The sequence below is a fragment of the Monomorium pharaonis genome, chromosome 10, assembly GCF_013373865.1.
Source record: "Monomorium pharaonis isolate MP-MQ-018 chromosome 10, ASM1337386v2, whole genome shotgun sequence".
NCBI classification, from domain to species: Eukaryota; Metazoa; Arthropoda; class Insecta; order Hymenoptera; family Formicidae; genus Monomorium; species Monomorium pharaonis.
The window spans coordinates 18,825,168-18,841,793 of NC_050476.1; the positions used below are offsets into that span (position 1 = coordinate 18,825,168).

Below are 16,626 nucleotides of genomic sequence, written 5' to 3' on the forward strand. Positions count from 1 at the left end.
CTGATTTGTATTTATGATAAAATCAAAGTTATGATATTTGAAAGATAATTATTGTAAATAGTTATTTATAGTACTTTTATATGATAATTTATATATAATATCTCAATTATTTATTAATAAAAACAAATAAAGTATAAAACAACATAACATACATATAAATAATCATTAAAAATATTGCCGTCGTAAATTAAGAAGAATATAAACGTGCAAATTGGCGTAGTAAAAAAATTTTAATTAAATATTGCCCAATTAAAATTCGTGAGTTTTCACAAGTTTTTGCAAATTGTAAGTAAAACTATATTAAAAAAACTTTTAAATACAATTTTAAAAGATTTCTAGGAAATATCCGAAAATGTAAAATATTATGAAATATAAAAAATGATTTATTATAAATGAATTCAATATACAACAATATATTGTTAACAAGTTTTCGCTTATTTTCTGATATTCCATGTTATTTGTATAAAAGTGTAAAAAAATATATAAAATAATGTTATTTATATTAAAATAAAAATAATATTATTTGCAATAATACTTAAACAGTGAAATATAATTAAAATATACATGTAATGTGTTTCTCAACAATATACGTCATTATATTGTTATTACGAAAAATTAATGTTTTATGTCTATATCAATGCTTAATAACTGAATTAGTCTGACTATTATTTGAGATGTTATATTAATTTTTCAATTTAAGCAGTTGAAATCAATTGATACATATATATTAAAAAATTCAATTTTGACGGGTTTTTCTGAGATTCCTATATCATCATCGGCACACATTCCAATCCGGAAAGTATAGTGATTCAGAGATTTAGAATTTTATCAAACAACTTGTCTCTTTCAACTTTTGAGTGCGTACAAATAAACATTTTTTTCTGCCTCTTCTCAATTTTTACCTCGAAATTCACTATCGTTTGATTTGAAGAAAGACATCACTTTGTTTCTTATTTTGTCCTCATAGTTTTGATACTTCAGTCTCATCATTTGGTTTGTACATTTGAAATAAAAGTTATAACAGCAGACACAGTAACTCGAAACCACCAAGTACATTTGCTGTTCTAAATGACCGGAGTAACACGTGATGTTTTTGCATGTAATGCGTAGTGCGATATTTGTTGTGCGCCTCATACACAAGATATTGCTTTATGCTACACTGAGAAAATTGCTGTGACACGGTATAAAAATTTCCGTGCAATATATTATGAAAATGTTTTTTACCGCGAGTTTATTAACACAAACCCTCAAAAATCATTTCGCGAGTATTCTCGTGCCCTTCCAAGAATAAGGAAAAGGTAATACCCCTTTAACATTTTGTAAAACTGTTGAATATGTGTAGAGATAAAAATATATTGCAGTTTAGCCACCAAGAATACTTACTTTATAATCTATAACTTTCAATAATAAAGAGAACTACTGTTATAAAACTGTTAATTATTTATTGTTTGAGTATTACAAAGTAAATAATTTTCAAAAGTTTTCTCTTTAAAGTGTTACATATATATATTCTATCTTATATTTGAGTTGTCCATATTGTTAAATAGTGTTAAGTCTTAAGAAAGTCTTTAGAAAACATTGTTTAACACTTAATTTTAATTTACAATTCAATATTACCAACAAATAGAAAATATTGTACTTTTGATCAGTAATAGATACTGTACTTAAAAAAAAATTAAAGTAAAAGTAAAGGTCAAGATTTAAAAAAAAATTCATTTTTGTTAAGATTAAATTTATAATACAAAATTGTTCTATTGTTTATTACTTTAATTTATTTAAGTTTAATTTTTGTAAATTTATTTAAACTTTATATAAAAGCTTATACGCACGCGTATAAAAAAATATTATAAATATAAATGTATTGTAATATCTTAACTTCTCTCTCTTTATACATATCTTTTATGTATATCGATGTAAGATACATCATAGATGGTACACCTTTAAACAGGATTCAATTTTTTAATGTTAAAAAAACGTTTATAAATAATAACAACTTAAATCTAACAGAAATGTTTGCCAATTTCAATACTTAAGAATATTTTAAAATTATATATATATATAATTTTAACATATATATATCTAAAAGTGTAAAAATATTATATATATATATATATATATATATATAATATTTTTACACTTTTAGATCCAATATAAAACTTGCACAATAAAAAATTTCGAAATTAGAAAGATATCTATCTCTTCCCCTACTGCGTATCTTTTAGTTAGTATTTTAACTATTCTTGTCCAAGCTTATCAAGTTTAAATAAATCGCCGATATAATTCGCGGATTATACAAAGCGGATCTACAAGCAAAAAGGGAAAGAGAAAGACGGAAAGAGAGAGAAATTGAACGTCGGAGAAGCGTCTTACGTGGAATCTGCCATGAAGTATCAGCAATCGTTATTATTGATGGCCGTCGTGTTCGAAATGTTCCGGACATCGTGCTGACAAGTGTCCTCTCAGCAGGAAAGGCTCAAGTACGAACTCATGCGAAATCTAGGTCCAATAGGGAGGTTAACCCTCCTTTGAATGACCGTTCATTTACTACCCAGAGTTACTGCCCCTGTCGATATAGGGACCCTCGTTTACGTCATATATGTTACAGAGATATATGAAAGTCTGTTTCCTGCTCGCAAGTTATGAGCGAGTAGAATATTAGGGTATCTCTTTTTCCGGGGTAGCATCGCGCTTTGAAGTATTTCCGTTGCAATCGAAAATTTTCTCTAAAATTAATGATACATCAGACTATGATAGATAAAGAAATTCTTTCTCGCAACGTGGTATTTACCACGTTGGAAAGGAAATGTAGGAGAGAAATGTAGCTTAAAATACAACTTCGCCGAATGAAGTTATTATTGAGAAGTATGTGGTAGCTAAAAGAGCGAGAAGATATTTTCTCGCAAAATACATACAAAATATACACAGAGGGTTTCTTTAAAGAGAACTTTAAAGGGATATTCTCGCTTTTAGTATCACATACAAATATATATATACATATATATATATATATATTTAAACAATTTTTAGAGAAAAATAAAAGTTATAAATTTAGAACTTTTGATATGATATACATTTGTTTTGCGATATTTTGATGTCCTTTATAATTTTGCTCAAAATTAGAAAAAATATAATATTTTTAGTAGTTCTTTAAAAACCTGTATAAGCGTGTCAGAAAAATCCTAGTCATCTATTGCCACGATTTAACATGTATAAATTATGTAAAATAAAATATTGAAAGAAATTCTTAATCAACATAAATGCTGTTCTTGTCCGGTCTACAACCAAATTTTAAATAACTAATTTTTCACTGGATGACAAAAAAGTTCGATTTTTTCGCTTTTTTTAAGAACTCCGGTAAAAATTATATTTTCTTATCAAAAGAATCGAAAAATTGAATTTTTTATTTGATTGTAAATCGAACGAGAAAGAAATCTTTTAAATTTTGAGCCAACTGAATGATTATGGCAACTTTTTAAAAAATGCTAAAAAGAGTGTTAAAAATTTCACAAAAGTTTATATATTGATAAAAACTTTTGCAAGTTACCTACTTTTAATCCTTCTCTCTCTCCCTCTCTCCCTCTCTCTGTTCTTCAAAGTTTAAACCATTAACACGAGTAAGTAAAGAAGCGGCTGTGTTTGTCGCACAATTTTAAAATTAAAAATATATTTGTGAGATATGCATATAAAATAATATTAGGCGCGATGCGTATAAACAAACGCTTGAAAAAATACGTTATTCTCCTTTAGAATTTCCGCAACATTTGTTTTTCAAGATTTTTATCTCTCGCGTCGATGTCCATTATTTATTTTTACTTTTATGTTGGCGAGACAATTTCCGCCAACGACGACCACGACAACGATGACAACGACGATCCTTCATGTCACGTGCAAACTCCACAATACACGGGGAGGCTTGTTAAAGACGACGGTGAACTCCTGTGAAACTTTTATGCGGGAGTTCCTGCACTCGCGCTGCACTTACCCGCTGATTATCACGGGAGGGACGAATTCGCACAAATTCGCACAAAGGAACCGAAGGAAGGGCAGGGTGGGGTGGAAGAAACTTGCACCGCGGATTCCCGGCGCGTTATCCGCGGAGTTTATTTCGAGTAGGTGACCTAGAATAACGCGCCTTCGCTTTATGGGAGCTGCGCGCGACAGCCGGCACGCGGTACATAACGCGGGAAGAGAAAGTAGTCGGAGGGAAAATAAACCATTTTACCGCCTCGCCGTCCATCGCGAGGGGTAGGAGGGTGCGGGAGGACGACACGGGGTGGAATGTGCGGCGAACTGAATGAAACCGTTCCGGATGGATTTCTGCGAGCCGTACGGCTCGCGAGAAGTACCCGCAGACGGTCATAAATTTCCGCGTTCTTATCGCTATTCCGTTTTTCTTTCGATGGAAGTTGGAGCTACATAAAACTACTTGGGACGGCGTGAATGTTCGTAACGACGTGTGACGTACATCCCGTCCGTGCCATTTTTTATTTGAACAAACTGTTATTAATGATAAATAAACTTAGGATCGATAATGGCACAGTCGAGCGAAGAAGAACGCCATTTTTCGGTCCAATAACTTTTTGCGTGATTTTTTTATTTTTTCCAATTTTCAGCTCGATAAACGAATTGATAAAAACGAAATGCAAGAAGGTTCAGCTTCGAAACCGCGAAGCCAAGGTGATATTTCGCAATAAATTTTTTTGCGCACTGAGAAAAAGAGTTTATTAATCAAGCTTTGGCAGAATAATTTCAATTAAACGTTTGATTAATATAATCAAATATTTTGTAACATTTAGTAGTTATATTAATAGTAAACAAACAAATGATTAATTATTAAAAAATTACTAAATATTACTAAACGTTTGGCCTCATATTAACAAACATTTAATTAAAATTATTTTACCAAACCCTAGTATAAATTATCATCTGGATTTAATCATTATTACCAATTTTTTTTTATTGCAACGTCTCGGGAAAAATTTTTTTATAAAAAACATAGATAAATATATATAAAATATGTCCATATATGTTTACACTAGTTTCTTTTCTTTTGTAACATTTTTGTTTGATACAAAAGAATAATAATTATACTGAAAAGACAAAAACTATTTAAAAACATCATTTTTGCATTGCTTCTTTTATAAAAAACTAGGTATAAAAAATAAGAAAAAACTATCCATATATAATCACATATATTCTACGAATCAAAAATATATAAGAATATATATAACCAATTTTTTCCCATTTCTTCAAACTGGAATTTTTGTAAAAAAAAACAATGCAAAAATTGTCTTTTTAATTAGTTTCTGTTTTTAAAATATAACTATTATTTATTTTATATCAAACATAAATTTTACAAAAAAAGAAACTAGTATATGTAAACATATATGAACATATTCTATACATATTTATGTTTTTATATAAAAAATTTTTCTCGGGATATTAAGATACTTGTTAACATCAAAATCGTATTGAATTACTTATTAATTTAAATTATAATATTTCAATTTAGTACTGTGTTTTTAAAACCAACAAATAATCAGCGCGCAGTTTGCACAAGCTGTAAAAGTTCACAAAAAATTATTAAGGGTCAATATCCATTTCGACCGACAAATAACGTTCTTCTTCTCTTGATTGTATTATTCAATCTGTTATTATTATGCTTTGTTTACAATTGAGAATTACAATTGAGAATAACAATAATATTAATAAATTTGATCTCAAATATATCTATATTATAATGCGTAAATTATTTATAAATATTATATTCGTGTATTCTATTACAGGAAATATTGTACAATTTAGTGGTTATAATTTATGTATGTAACGATGCTGTTTTGCATATTAATTTGCAGCTTTATAATCGACGGCCATGAAGCTGCGCAAACGGATTCAATTAATTGTCGACAGCGATACCTGACTTCGCTTTATCTTAACGTCATTTCACGAAAAAGTACTGTCGAGATGATAAGAATTCCAGGGAATGTCCGTCCTGGTAATACAATCAGGAATGTCGTTGGATAAGATTGTTGCGTCGACGAGGCGACAACAAGACGACGGAAAGAAGCATATAAAATAGAAAACGCAGCGAAAGAAAAGTGAATGAGCGCGTCGTAAATATATAACAGGGGGAGCGGCTTTGTGTAGTTACAGGGATGTTTTATTGTTTGACATTTCATCGGGACATGTAAAATAATGTATATATGCGCAAAACTTTCAGAAATATAAAACATATTGTACAAACGTAAATATGCAACATGTAAGTCGGAAAAAAGTTTTTATTTAGTTAATTTTCTTTGAATAATTACTGAAAGATAATTCTTCAGACAGCATCTGAATAAATCACAGATTCTTTTTGATTTAAAATAAATTAATTAAATATGTCATAATAGAATATTCTTTAGACCAAAAAATTAATATTGATGCAACTTTATCGAGCAAAGCTTCTCAACAAAGTTGTTCCGCACAGTGGCGGCATTTGCAATGCAAATCTTTATCGATTAATTAATTGTAGTTTAATAACAAATGTCATGTTTATAATCTCTTACAATAATTCATATAATTTATAATTGATAACACATATAGCTCGTTTAGCTGGCATGTATGAATTTAGGTCAGCAGACAGCGATTGGAACTCACAATAAATCAAAAAAAAAATTTAAAAAGAATACTACAACATGACAGAACACATGAACACGTGCATTATTCCTGAATATTACACAAATTAATAAATAATTTAAAAAGTATAATGTAAAATAGTAGGTAATTAAAATTGTAATTTTATAAAAGTATAAAAAATTATAAATTTAGGTAACATAGTTCTCTCTTAATTATAAATAATAAAGGCTAGACAGAAACAATTTATATTCGCAATTTGTGCCAAAGATGTCATATATTCTCTATGTGTAAATGCCACTTGCTCCTTTTTTTTTGTTCTACCTCACGAGTATACTTGTTTTAAAAATAAGAAGAGCAGAAAAGCGTAAGAGGTAATAGAATTTTATCCTATAAGAAAAAGTTCCATCAACTTAAATTTACCGCAATTTAATTAGTCTCCTCTCATTCTAAAAATCTCTTCTGCGTTATGTGATATACACAGGGGTAGGGGAGATTTAATTAATACTAAGTGATTTCGCAGGCTGCGAAAAAGGTAAGCGAAAAATGCGAAGTAATAATGAAAATGAGAAGGTGAATTTTCTTCGTAAACTCCGTAATTCTATTTCTCGAAATAAGAACTGGAAACGGCAGTAAATACTTCGGGATATATGCTTAAAGAAATAAATGGGAAAAAAATATATCTGTCATCCGATGAGCGTTTAGCCACGGCGCACGTATATTTTTCTTTCTCGCTGTGAAAAAAAAAACACCAATCGTGAAATTTCTCGGATTCCGTAACGGAAAACTACAACAAAGGAGAGAGGGGGAAAAAAGTAGGAAAAACTGGCGCGGCAGAAGATATCGACACTGCCGAGTTAAAAATCACAAAGGTGTCCGTTCGGAGAGGGAGCTTTTTCGCCTTTCGCGTGGAAGCTGGCGCAAATTAACGTGTCTCGTGCATTTTCGCGTTCCCCGGTGGGTTTTCACATTTCAATACCGCTACGCACCGATACGCAGATTAAATACGGAGACTCGAAATATTTGTACGATAACTGTACATATCTCGATTTAAAGCCAAATTGTTTTATTTAACTTGATTTTATTTAACGAATTTTCTATCTCAAATCGTATTGAAAAAAAGGAATTGGAAAACTTTTTTTTTAACGTTTTCATAAACTGACGTTCTAGAAAAAAAAATGAACGCGTATTACAGATATTTTATATTAGCACGATACCGAGAGAATTTTTCAAATAATCTGCAGCGCCTGATTTAATTATACTGGCGAATACAATCGAGTGAAATAAACGCACGGTGTGTACTGCACAAATAAATAGGGTCGGAAAAATCTTTGGACCAAAATGAAATTGCTATCGTAACGTTACTCAAACTAATAACGTTGATCACTTCAATCCTATTCCCTTTAGCTGTACATCTATATTTCTGTCAATAATCCCGTCGTGCCAAATAATTCTTGTACCATGTTATCACCTTCTATACAGGGTATTTCTTGTAACTTGATCATTTAGATATCATTGATTTTAGAAAATAAAATGGCATATTTTTATTAACGTAATAATTTAAAATAATAATTCAAGTGTAATCCTTTTATATTTAATATCATAAATTCAACATATCTTATACAATTAATTTATTTTTTAGGAATTACGTAATGAAAATATGGCGTCTATCTCAAAAAATATTGACAATGTCGAAATCTCTTAAAATAATAAGCGTGCAAAAAGTTGCTGCCAATATAATATTTGCTTCTTTCAAACAAACAACTTTTTTTCCTTTGGTATTGAACATTAAAAATAACAGAGGTATTCTAAATGATCGAGAGTTACGGGAAACATTCTACAGTATAACTCAACGTATATAAATTTCAAAATATACCTCTCCCTGGACGAGCGCATGTCGACAATTTTAAAAGGTTCGCGCGACTTAGATTTTGGGGGCACAATATGTGCCCGAGCAAAGTAAAATTTAAAACGGGAATACACGATGAGCGCCGAGAACGTTGTTTGCAATCAAGCTGCGCGCGAATCGTTTTCATTTACAATAATTGTGTGTTACAATTACATTAATTCCGTTTCAGAGGAACGAAGACATCAAACGAATTCAGAAGTACATGATCGACAGGCTGGAATCGGAATCCAAGCGTTGCGACCGCGACGCCATATTCGGGCCAGGTAAGCGGGGAATAAGAAATTTCGCCAGGGGATATAAAACGCGCGAGAGGAATTTTTGTTACCGGGTCGTCATGATATTCCGTCACGAGGGGGAAGGCGATTGTGTGCGCCGACACTGCGTGTCACGCGGCTTGGCATGATTTCCATTAAAAGAGCACGCGTCTAGTAGTAAAACTTACCATATGCTCGAACGATCTTGAGCGCCTGGTGCGAATCTCACCCGTCGCTGCGCCGCCGGCTGCTTCCTATCATTCATCATTCGTAATCTCCACCGTGCCGCGCGTCTGATCCACTCGTGGCTGCCACTCTAGATCTGCCTCGCGTGAAAATTATGACCGATTGTTGCGTATTATCGCGTTTTAATTAATATATCGCCGCATCGGTCATTTGGGTAAATATAATATACGATATAGGCGAACCGCGGGCCATTTAATTGTATTTGGAAACGCGAGGGGAAAGATCGATCACGGACTGCGGATAATTATCATACGTAATATCGTAAATAATTTGGCTAATTCCACTGTTATTTCACAGCGATACGTTTTAATAACATGTTAGGTGTTTCTTGCGGCATTCTGTTGCGCGTTTAAATGAATGTTATTAAATTAAAGGTTGCCGGCAATACCGCGCTTTGTTTTATATTTACATTACATCTATTAAGCAAAATCTAAAAATAAAACGTTAAAAGTAAATACAATTATTGGAAAGTACTTTCTATTAAATATGATAACAGTTTTTATAATATTGTTTCAAGTTTCATACTAATTAAGTTTTTCGTAAGATGAAATCGACATTGTCGGTAGTGACATTTTTTTTCTTTTATTGATACAAAAGTTAATATATATAAGAATTCTTATTAGAAGCTTTTTACTTTAATACGAAACGTTTCTTGACGATTTATACAAATACTTTGTACTTTATTTACACAAAACGCACGATATAGTAATATATAAAGATTAGAGATTAGATTATTAACTTAATACATCTTATAATAATTGCCTTTTATTTTATTTTTTATGGTTTTTATCCCAATTTTATGTTTAAAATATTATGAAAAAAATTCAAGAGAGAAAAGTATTACCAAAATAGTTTTAGAAAGTTAGAATCATAAAATAATCTAATATATTATTATCAATAATATACTCATTGTTAAACTGTGCAATTTGCAAAAGAAAAAATCATACAAGTTTGATTATTATTTGCAAAAGAAAAAAATTATGCAAATTAAATTCTCATTTATAATAAACTGATATTTATACTTGGAATCTCCACTGTTAAAATTATGGGCTCCATATTTTTCAAATAAATAATTCGTCAAATTTGAACTGCAATAAATCATTACAACCCAATTTAGGTTTAGAGCTGGTTTCAAAGTCTTTCAATTTTAATGTTGATAGCTCAGAGATTCTAGATTCTCGAAGAAGAAACCAAAAAGATGACTAACAATAAGTTAAGTAACAGTTACCTAAAGAAAAGAACAAATTAAATTACGGTTACTGAAAAAACGTAATTCTAATTGTAATTGCAATAATTGGAAGTAACGAATTACTTGCCAGTCCTATCCATATTTCTGTCAATATTAATACAGTGCATAATTTATTTTCTAAGAAAAGAAAAAGTGTCAACGTTCAAAAGATCTTTGTCAGTATTGACGCCGTTTCTCTATCGCGCATTACTTGCACATTTTTATCACAATAACGATACGATCGCGATTTTATAAATTCGGAGGGAGTTCCTCTTCCACTTTTATCGTGTCATAACAAGGGACAATTCAATTTATGCTTCTGCGCGATTCGCGTAGAATGAAAACGGTAATTCGCGACGCTCGCGTCGAACTATAATTTATGACGGCTCCGGCAATCGGCGGCGCTGGCAGTGTACGGGTAAACAATTCGAAAATCAACAGGTTATAAACTCGCATAATGCGCCCCGGGAAGGATGATCCATGAAAGATGATGCGCGAACAAACTGGAGCTTGTCCGCGCGCGCGCGCGCGCGCGCGCTTCCTCGCACGTGTCGCGGCACACGCGTTTCGCGTTTCCGCGCGTGTACACTCGCGAGTAAACAATGTCCATAGAATGTCTCCGGAGCAATTAACGTCGCAATTAATCCCGCATCGCGATGCTGCCCCGTTCGACGAAATCAAACGCGAAGCGCTACCGCCATTAATTACACAAGCGGCATTGTACGACGAAGTGCGAGCGAGAGAGAGAGAGAGAGAGAGAGAGAGAGAGAGTTTCCGCGAGTTTCATTTATTGTGTCGCCTCACAAAGGAAAGTTTGTAAGGCAACTCGCGCGCTGCAACGTGCGCCGCTTAACACGCCGAGTCGCACACCCCGGAGAGACGATTGTTTTATTAACTTGAATCTCAATTTCCACGCGTAAATCCCCTTCGATCATTAGGGCGGAATGATTGAGCACAATTCGCAGAGCGTCTTACAAAAGCATTCATCGCATTTCGCAGTTCGATCTCTCGTACAAAGGGAGGAGGAGGAGGGGGAGAGGAACGCTTTAACTCGGGATTAACTGAAGTTTTTTATAAAATGGAAATGCATAGTCTCGGTGCAGAAAGCTTCGGTAAATTACTTCATCTTTTTACGACCGTTAAGAAGCAAAAAATTTAAATGCAGCTCGAAAGAATAAAGACCCGATGAGCGATGTAGATTATAGTTCACGCAGTTACACGAAGTTACCTTTTTTAATTCCGCCGCTTTGCATAATTCACTTTTATGTATAATTTATGGAGTGCCCAGATTTTAAACACCGCACCCGACGACCAGACGAACTTTTTTATTGGTCTTATAAAATACGTTATACGAAAGTTTCGCACATTTCCCTGCTTATTGTCTCGGACATGTTTTTTTCTGCCATTTTTCTTATCTTGAAATATAACAGAAAATAAGTAAATTATTTTCTGAGATAATAAATACAAAAAAAGAAATGAAATGCCCTTAACGTAATTATTAGTGCGTAAATTGATATTTGTTTATTGAGACGATTAATCAAATGAAATAAAGTAAGTAGTAGCGCCGACATAAATTTACGCACCAACAATCGCGTTGGTTCTGAAGATTTCATTTTATCTCGTATTTAATTTAAAATATTAATAAAAAGGGTTTCCTACAAAAAAACCAAACAAGTCTATTTTTTTTCCAAATCCAGGTCACAGCGTCAAATTTATTTTCTATCAATAGCGTCGCCCAGTGAACAATTTTATTCCGACAAGAATTAAACAAAAAAATACGCGCAATAAAAATGTATAGAAGTAAGTAGTAAAATAAAAGTTTTTCCGGAGGGGAAGAATCTAGGAGAAGATTCCTCAAAATATTAAAATTTCTCAATAACATTGTCTTAATTCTTGTTCAAATGTGTCTATTATATTCAAGAAAAAATTACCACATCTATATGAAAAAGGATTTTGTTATCAAAAGCAACTTGTAAATAAAAAGTGAAAAAATTATTGCTTTATATTTTAAATAATATTCTCTTCTTTATCTTTTGTCATTATTAATGTTATTAAAAAAGTACATGTAAAATATTATGGGATAAATGCGTACGAATATAAAACAAATATAAAATTTCCACAAGAATGCAGACATTAAACAAATGCAGGTACTTTTTATATTTTTTCTTTTAAATTCTCTTAAATCTTTAAAATATTAATTAAAACCGGCACCTTTGTTCTTATGTTTATTATATGTCCGAAAGATAATTATTATATTTACAATACACAGTGCCAGTTTAAAGATAAGAAGTTTCTTATTCTATTTAGTGAAAATTATACTTTTCGGGCTTTAATTCTTGTAGAACACATTTTAAGACTCCACGTTATATTCTTAAAGCATAAAAGCCAGCACTGATAAAAAAATATGTTGTATTTGTAACTATAAATGCATAGTAAAATAATTATAGTTAATAATATCATTTTTATAGTAATTATTACTATGATATTGATAATAATAACTATATATTTATGATAAATGTTTATAATGATGATTTTATGATACAACTAACTGTGTAAAAATCTCCATTTTGATTATAGCAATCATATCATAAGTTGCCTAAACTAATATTATGGTTATGAGAACTATAATATAGTTTAAACCAACATAAATTTATGGTCCATTGGGGACCCAACCATTTAATATAATAAATTTATGTTGGTTATTAGTTGTACTATAAAATGATTATTATAAGCATTTACCATAAATATATAGTTATCATTACCAATATTATAGTAATAATTATTATAAAAATAATATATTCCTAACTATAATTATTTTACTATGCAATTATAGTTACAAATACAACATATTTTTCAGTGAGGGCACACGCAAACGAAATACTTCGTTGTTCAAGTTTTAAGTCGCTTTATGCTTCCATCTGAAGTTTCGTCCAAATTGACAAGCTCGATTGTGCAAATCTCGTTAGTCCGAACGCCGGAACTCCATTCGAGAAAGCACAGCGCGCGGTGCCCTCGAAGGAAAGACTCATCTACACACTCTTTCTTCCTCCCCTCGCTTTTCGAATGCGATTACCGATGTAGCATATCCGCTTCCGTTTAAGATTTAAGCGTAACTTTTCTCCTCGCTCTTAAACAAAACTATCGTCACGCATATGGCGCGCAAGGGAATACGTGATGCATCGGATGACGCACGGCGTAATTCGCCGCGGCTCACACGTAACATATAATGAATATGCCGATAATATCGAGATACATTGTTTCAAGTAAATGCGCGCGAGCGGCCCGCGCTCTCCGTGCGTTCTACATAATTCTGCACTCGCATACAGAATCGCGGATGCACGATATACATCATGTGGGAATACGCGCGGGCTAAATGCAATTCCACATGGATCTGCAGGACTTAATAGGATTCCGGGATTCCTATTCCTGTAAGCCGCTGAAAGACCCCGCCTCGGGCAATCCGGAGGACCCGCGTCGAATTTCGCACTCGGCTGCGAACGGCGAGCAATCCCCGACGACGACGGCGACGGTGATCAGGCCGGTCGGTCCTGCATTATTCCCGTTTATGGCAAACGGCCGATTCGCTCGAAATAACGTTAATAATACAGCGCGTTAATAATAATGCAGCGAGGATATATATGTATAATCGGATCTCTCTGTATCGTGCTTGCCGTCGTGGTGCCATTGTTTCTACACCCGGGCCGCGCCACCAGAGATCCGAATGCGAATGGAAGATCGGCGGATATTTCGTACGTTTCGTGAAAACGAGTTTATTGGCGCGTGTCCGGCGGATATAAAGGACTTAATGTAGAAAATATCCGGCGTGGATTAACTCCGCCGAAGTCGTAATTAAAAATTTGTCATAAACAGAATTGCGCGCAAACGGTTTGCCAAAAAGTGGGAATATTTCCCAACTGTATCTCTCCTGCGTGCCGTACGTATGTATATTAATTATATTGCTTCGCTACTGTGTCGCATATGTATGTATAATACGCCCAGAAAAATTTATTCTCATGCTGAGCAAGCAAAGCAGTTTCTCACTTTTTAGTTTTACTACACTGAAAAAAAAATTGTAATATATTTAATAAGATATGTAGTTGTGGGCTGCCAACTACAAATATACTGAATACAATAATATATGCTATTGCAGTATCAACATTGTACTTGCATTAATAGCAAATATTATTGTATTGAGTATTTTACGTAGTTAGCAGCCCGCAATCACACTGAGAAAAAAGTGACTAGTATTTGCAACTATAATTGCATAGTAAAATAATTATAGTTGCAAATATTATTTTTATAGTTATTATTGCTATAATGTTAGTGTAAATAACCATATATGTATAGTTGTGCCAAACAGGGTAAAAATTTTACTATAAACTAAAGAGTTTACTATAAATTATAATAATTTCTACTATACATATTCTACCATACATAAATCACAATTATGGCACGTTTAACCATACATATGTTTGTATGAACAAATGTTATAGCTATTGTAACAATAATATAGTTAACTATAATTTATATTGTTAATTTAACTATAAAAATATTGTTACGGCCAAAAATAACTATAAATTATGGTTAATGCAATTATTTTTTTCTCTCAGTGCACATATGTTATTGACTATATTACTTTTTTTTCTGTGTGCTATTTACTTTTTTAGATTTGGTTTTAAATAACGGTTATCTCTGCAAAATCTTCTTGATGAATAGATTTAAAATACGTTTGTTATTTACTTGAAACAAGTAAGATTTATTTAAAATAAACTTCTGTATACATGCAGAAAAATGTGTATTTGAATTAAATAAGTATTATTTATTTTAAATAATTTATAAGTTTTTATATCCGCAAATCTATCGTAAGTTTGTCATAAGTAACAAATTTATTCAAAATTTATTCTGAATCCTAATAATTTAACGCTTTAATTAAGTTAAAATAAAAATCTGATTTAATTACCACTTTGACTTTTCTTCAATTCGATTTTGTAATATTCTTCGAGAAAGGAGTATAAATGTTTTTTCAAGTATGACAATGAGAGTTTTTCTAAAATTTGTGAGGAGTATATTTTATATATTTTAAGACTTATCAAGAAAATATTCTTTATTGAAGATAACCGTTGCTTATTAGAAGGAAAAAAGTGAATTGTATAATCGCTTTTCTTGACAGTAGAATAAATATTTTTCTGTGTGCCATAATAATTACGCTGCTGTTCCAAATAATCTACTCTATTTATCTCTGCGCTAATCTTTCAATGCGATCTCTATTCAGGCTGGTGTCCAGAGATTTGGGATGGGATACTATGTTGGAACTCGACGGCACCTGGACAACTGGCCGTTCAGCAGTGCCCCTCTTACTTCGTGGGCTTCGACTCTCGTGTACGTAGCTATGATCATGTTAAATTCAGCCCTAATTGATCCGCCTAGATGTCCCGAAAGCTCGTCTCGAAATTCTATTCGGTAATATAATATCACTGGAACGAATTAATATCGAGATTTACTTACAACCGCGAGAAGCTTGATTGGATCAGTTTCCCATATCAGTTTTCTTCAACAACGCCGCTCTCTGACATAGGACTCTCGCGAATCGACGTAATAAAATCCAGTTTTCATATTCAAGTGACTTTGCGTTTAGACCAGATATGTCCGAATGACTTGATGAATTTGCCATATTGTTTTATACTTTTCTTGCGTTCAACTATCATAGCAGATGATCCGCGAATTAAAATTTTCTATTTTTCAAATAAAATCGATTTGAAATGTAACTTCAATATGTGAAATGCACTTCTGTTTCGACATGTTCTCTCGTAGTTCGAGAGGTACCGGTATATTACTATATTTTTGTTAACTCTCCGAACGTCAAAATTTGTAATACAGTTATTGATGCTGAATCTGTGAAACCTTAATTTATATTAATTAAAAAATACTAATTAATTTTAAGGGCGTATTCTCGTTGTTATTTTCATATCTTTTTTTAAACCTTTTTCCTAAAGTATAACAGCTATATAAACTTATATAAAATTTAGTATGTCTTTACGAACGATATAGGGCAAAAAGTATTGATTTTTCCTCTCAAAGTGGCAAATAAGGAACTCATAATTTTCAATAGATTTTGATCCGTTGAATCTGAAAAGAAAAAGATTTTAAAAAGATGACACTTAGGAAAACTTAAATTAAAGAAAAAAAGTAATCCACAAAAATAAATATCCACAATATTGTAAATAGTAATTTTTTGATGATTTTAACGTGTATTTTCTAATTATTTTACAAAAAAAAAGAAAATCTATGCATTCTTGTTATATTTTTAATTTACTAAATTAAATGGTATTAATTTTAACTATTTAATTTCTATGCAGGAAAGTAAAGAGTCTGAA

General features: G+C 31.9%; 1 protein-coding gene across 4 annotated transcripts in view; it reads left to right on the plus strand.

Annotated features, from left to right (window-relative positions):
• Positions 1-16,626, plus strand: part of LOC105836001 (secretin receptor) — a 73,094-nt gene that overhangs the window by 43,890 nt on the left and 12,578 nt on the right. For all 4 annotated transcript variants that reach the window (XM_012679739.3, XM_036292515.1, XM_012679741.3 and 1 more), the window contains exons 3-4: positions 8,694-8,787; positions 15,525-15,631. In XM_012679739.3, the coding sequence (XP_012535193.2) occupies positions 8,694-8,787; positions 15,525-15,631 (201 nt within the window). The remainder of the gene's footprint in view (positions 1-8,693; positions 8,788-15,524; positions 15,632-16,626) is intronic.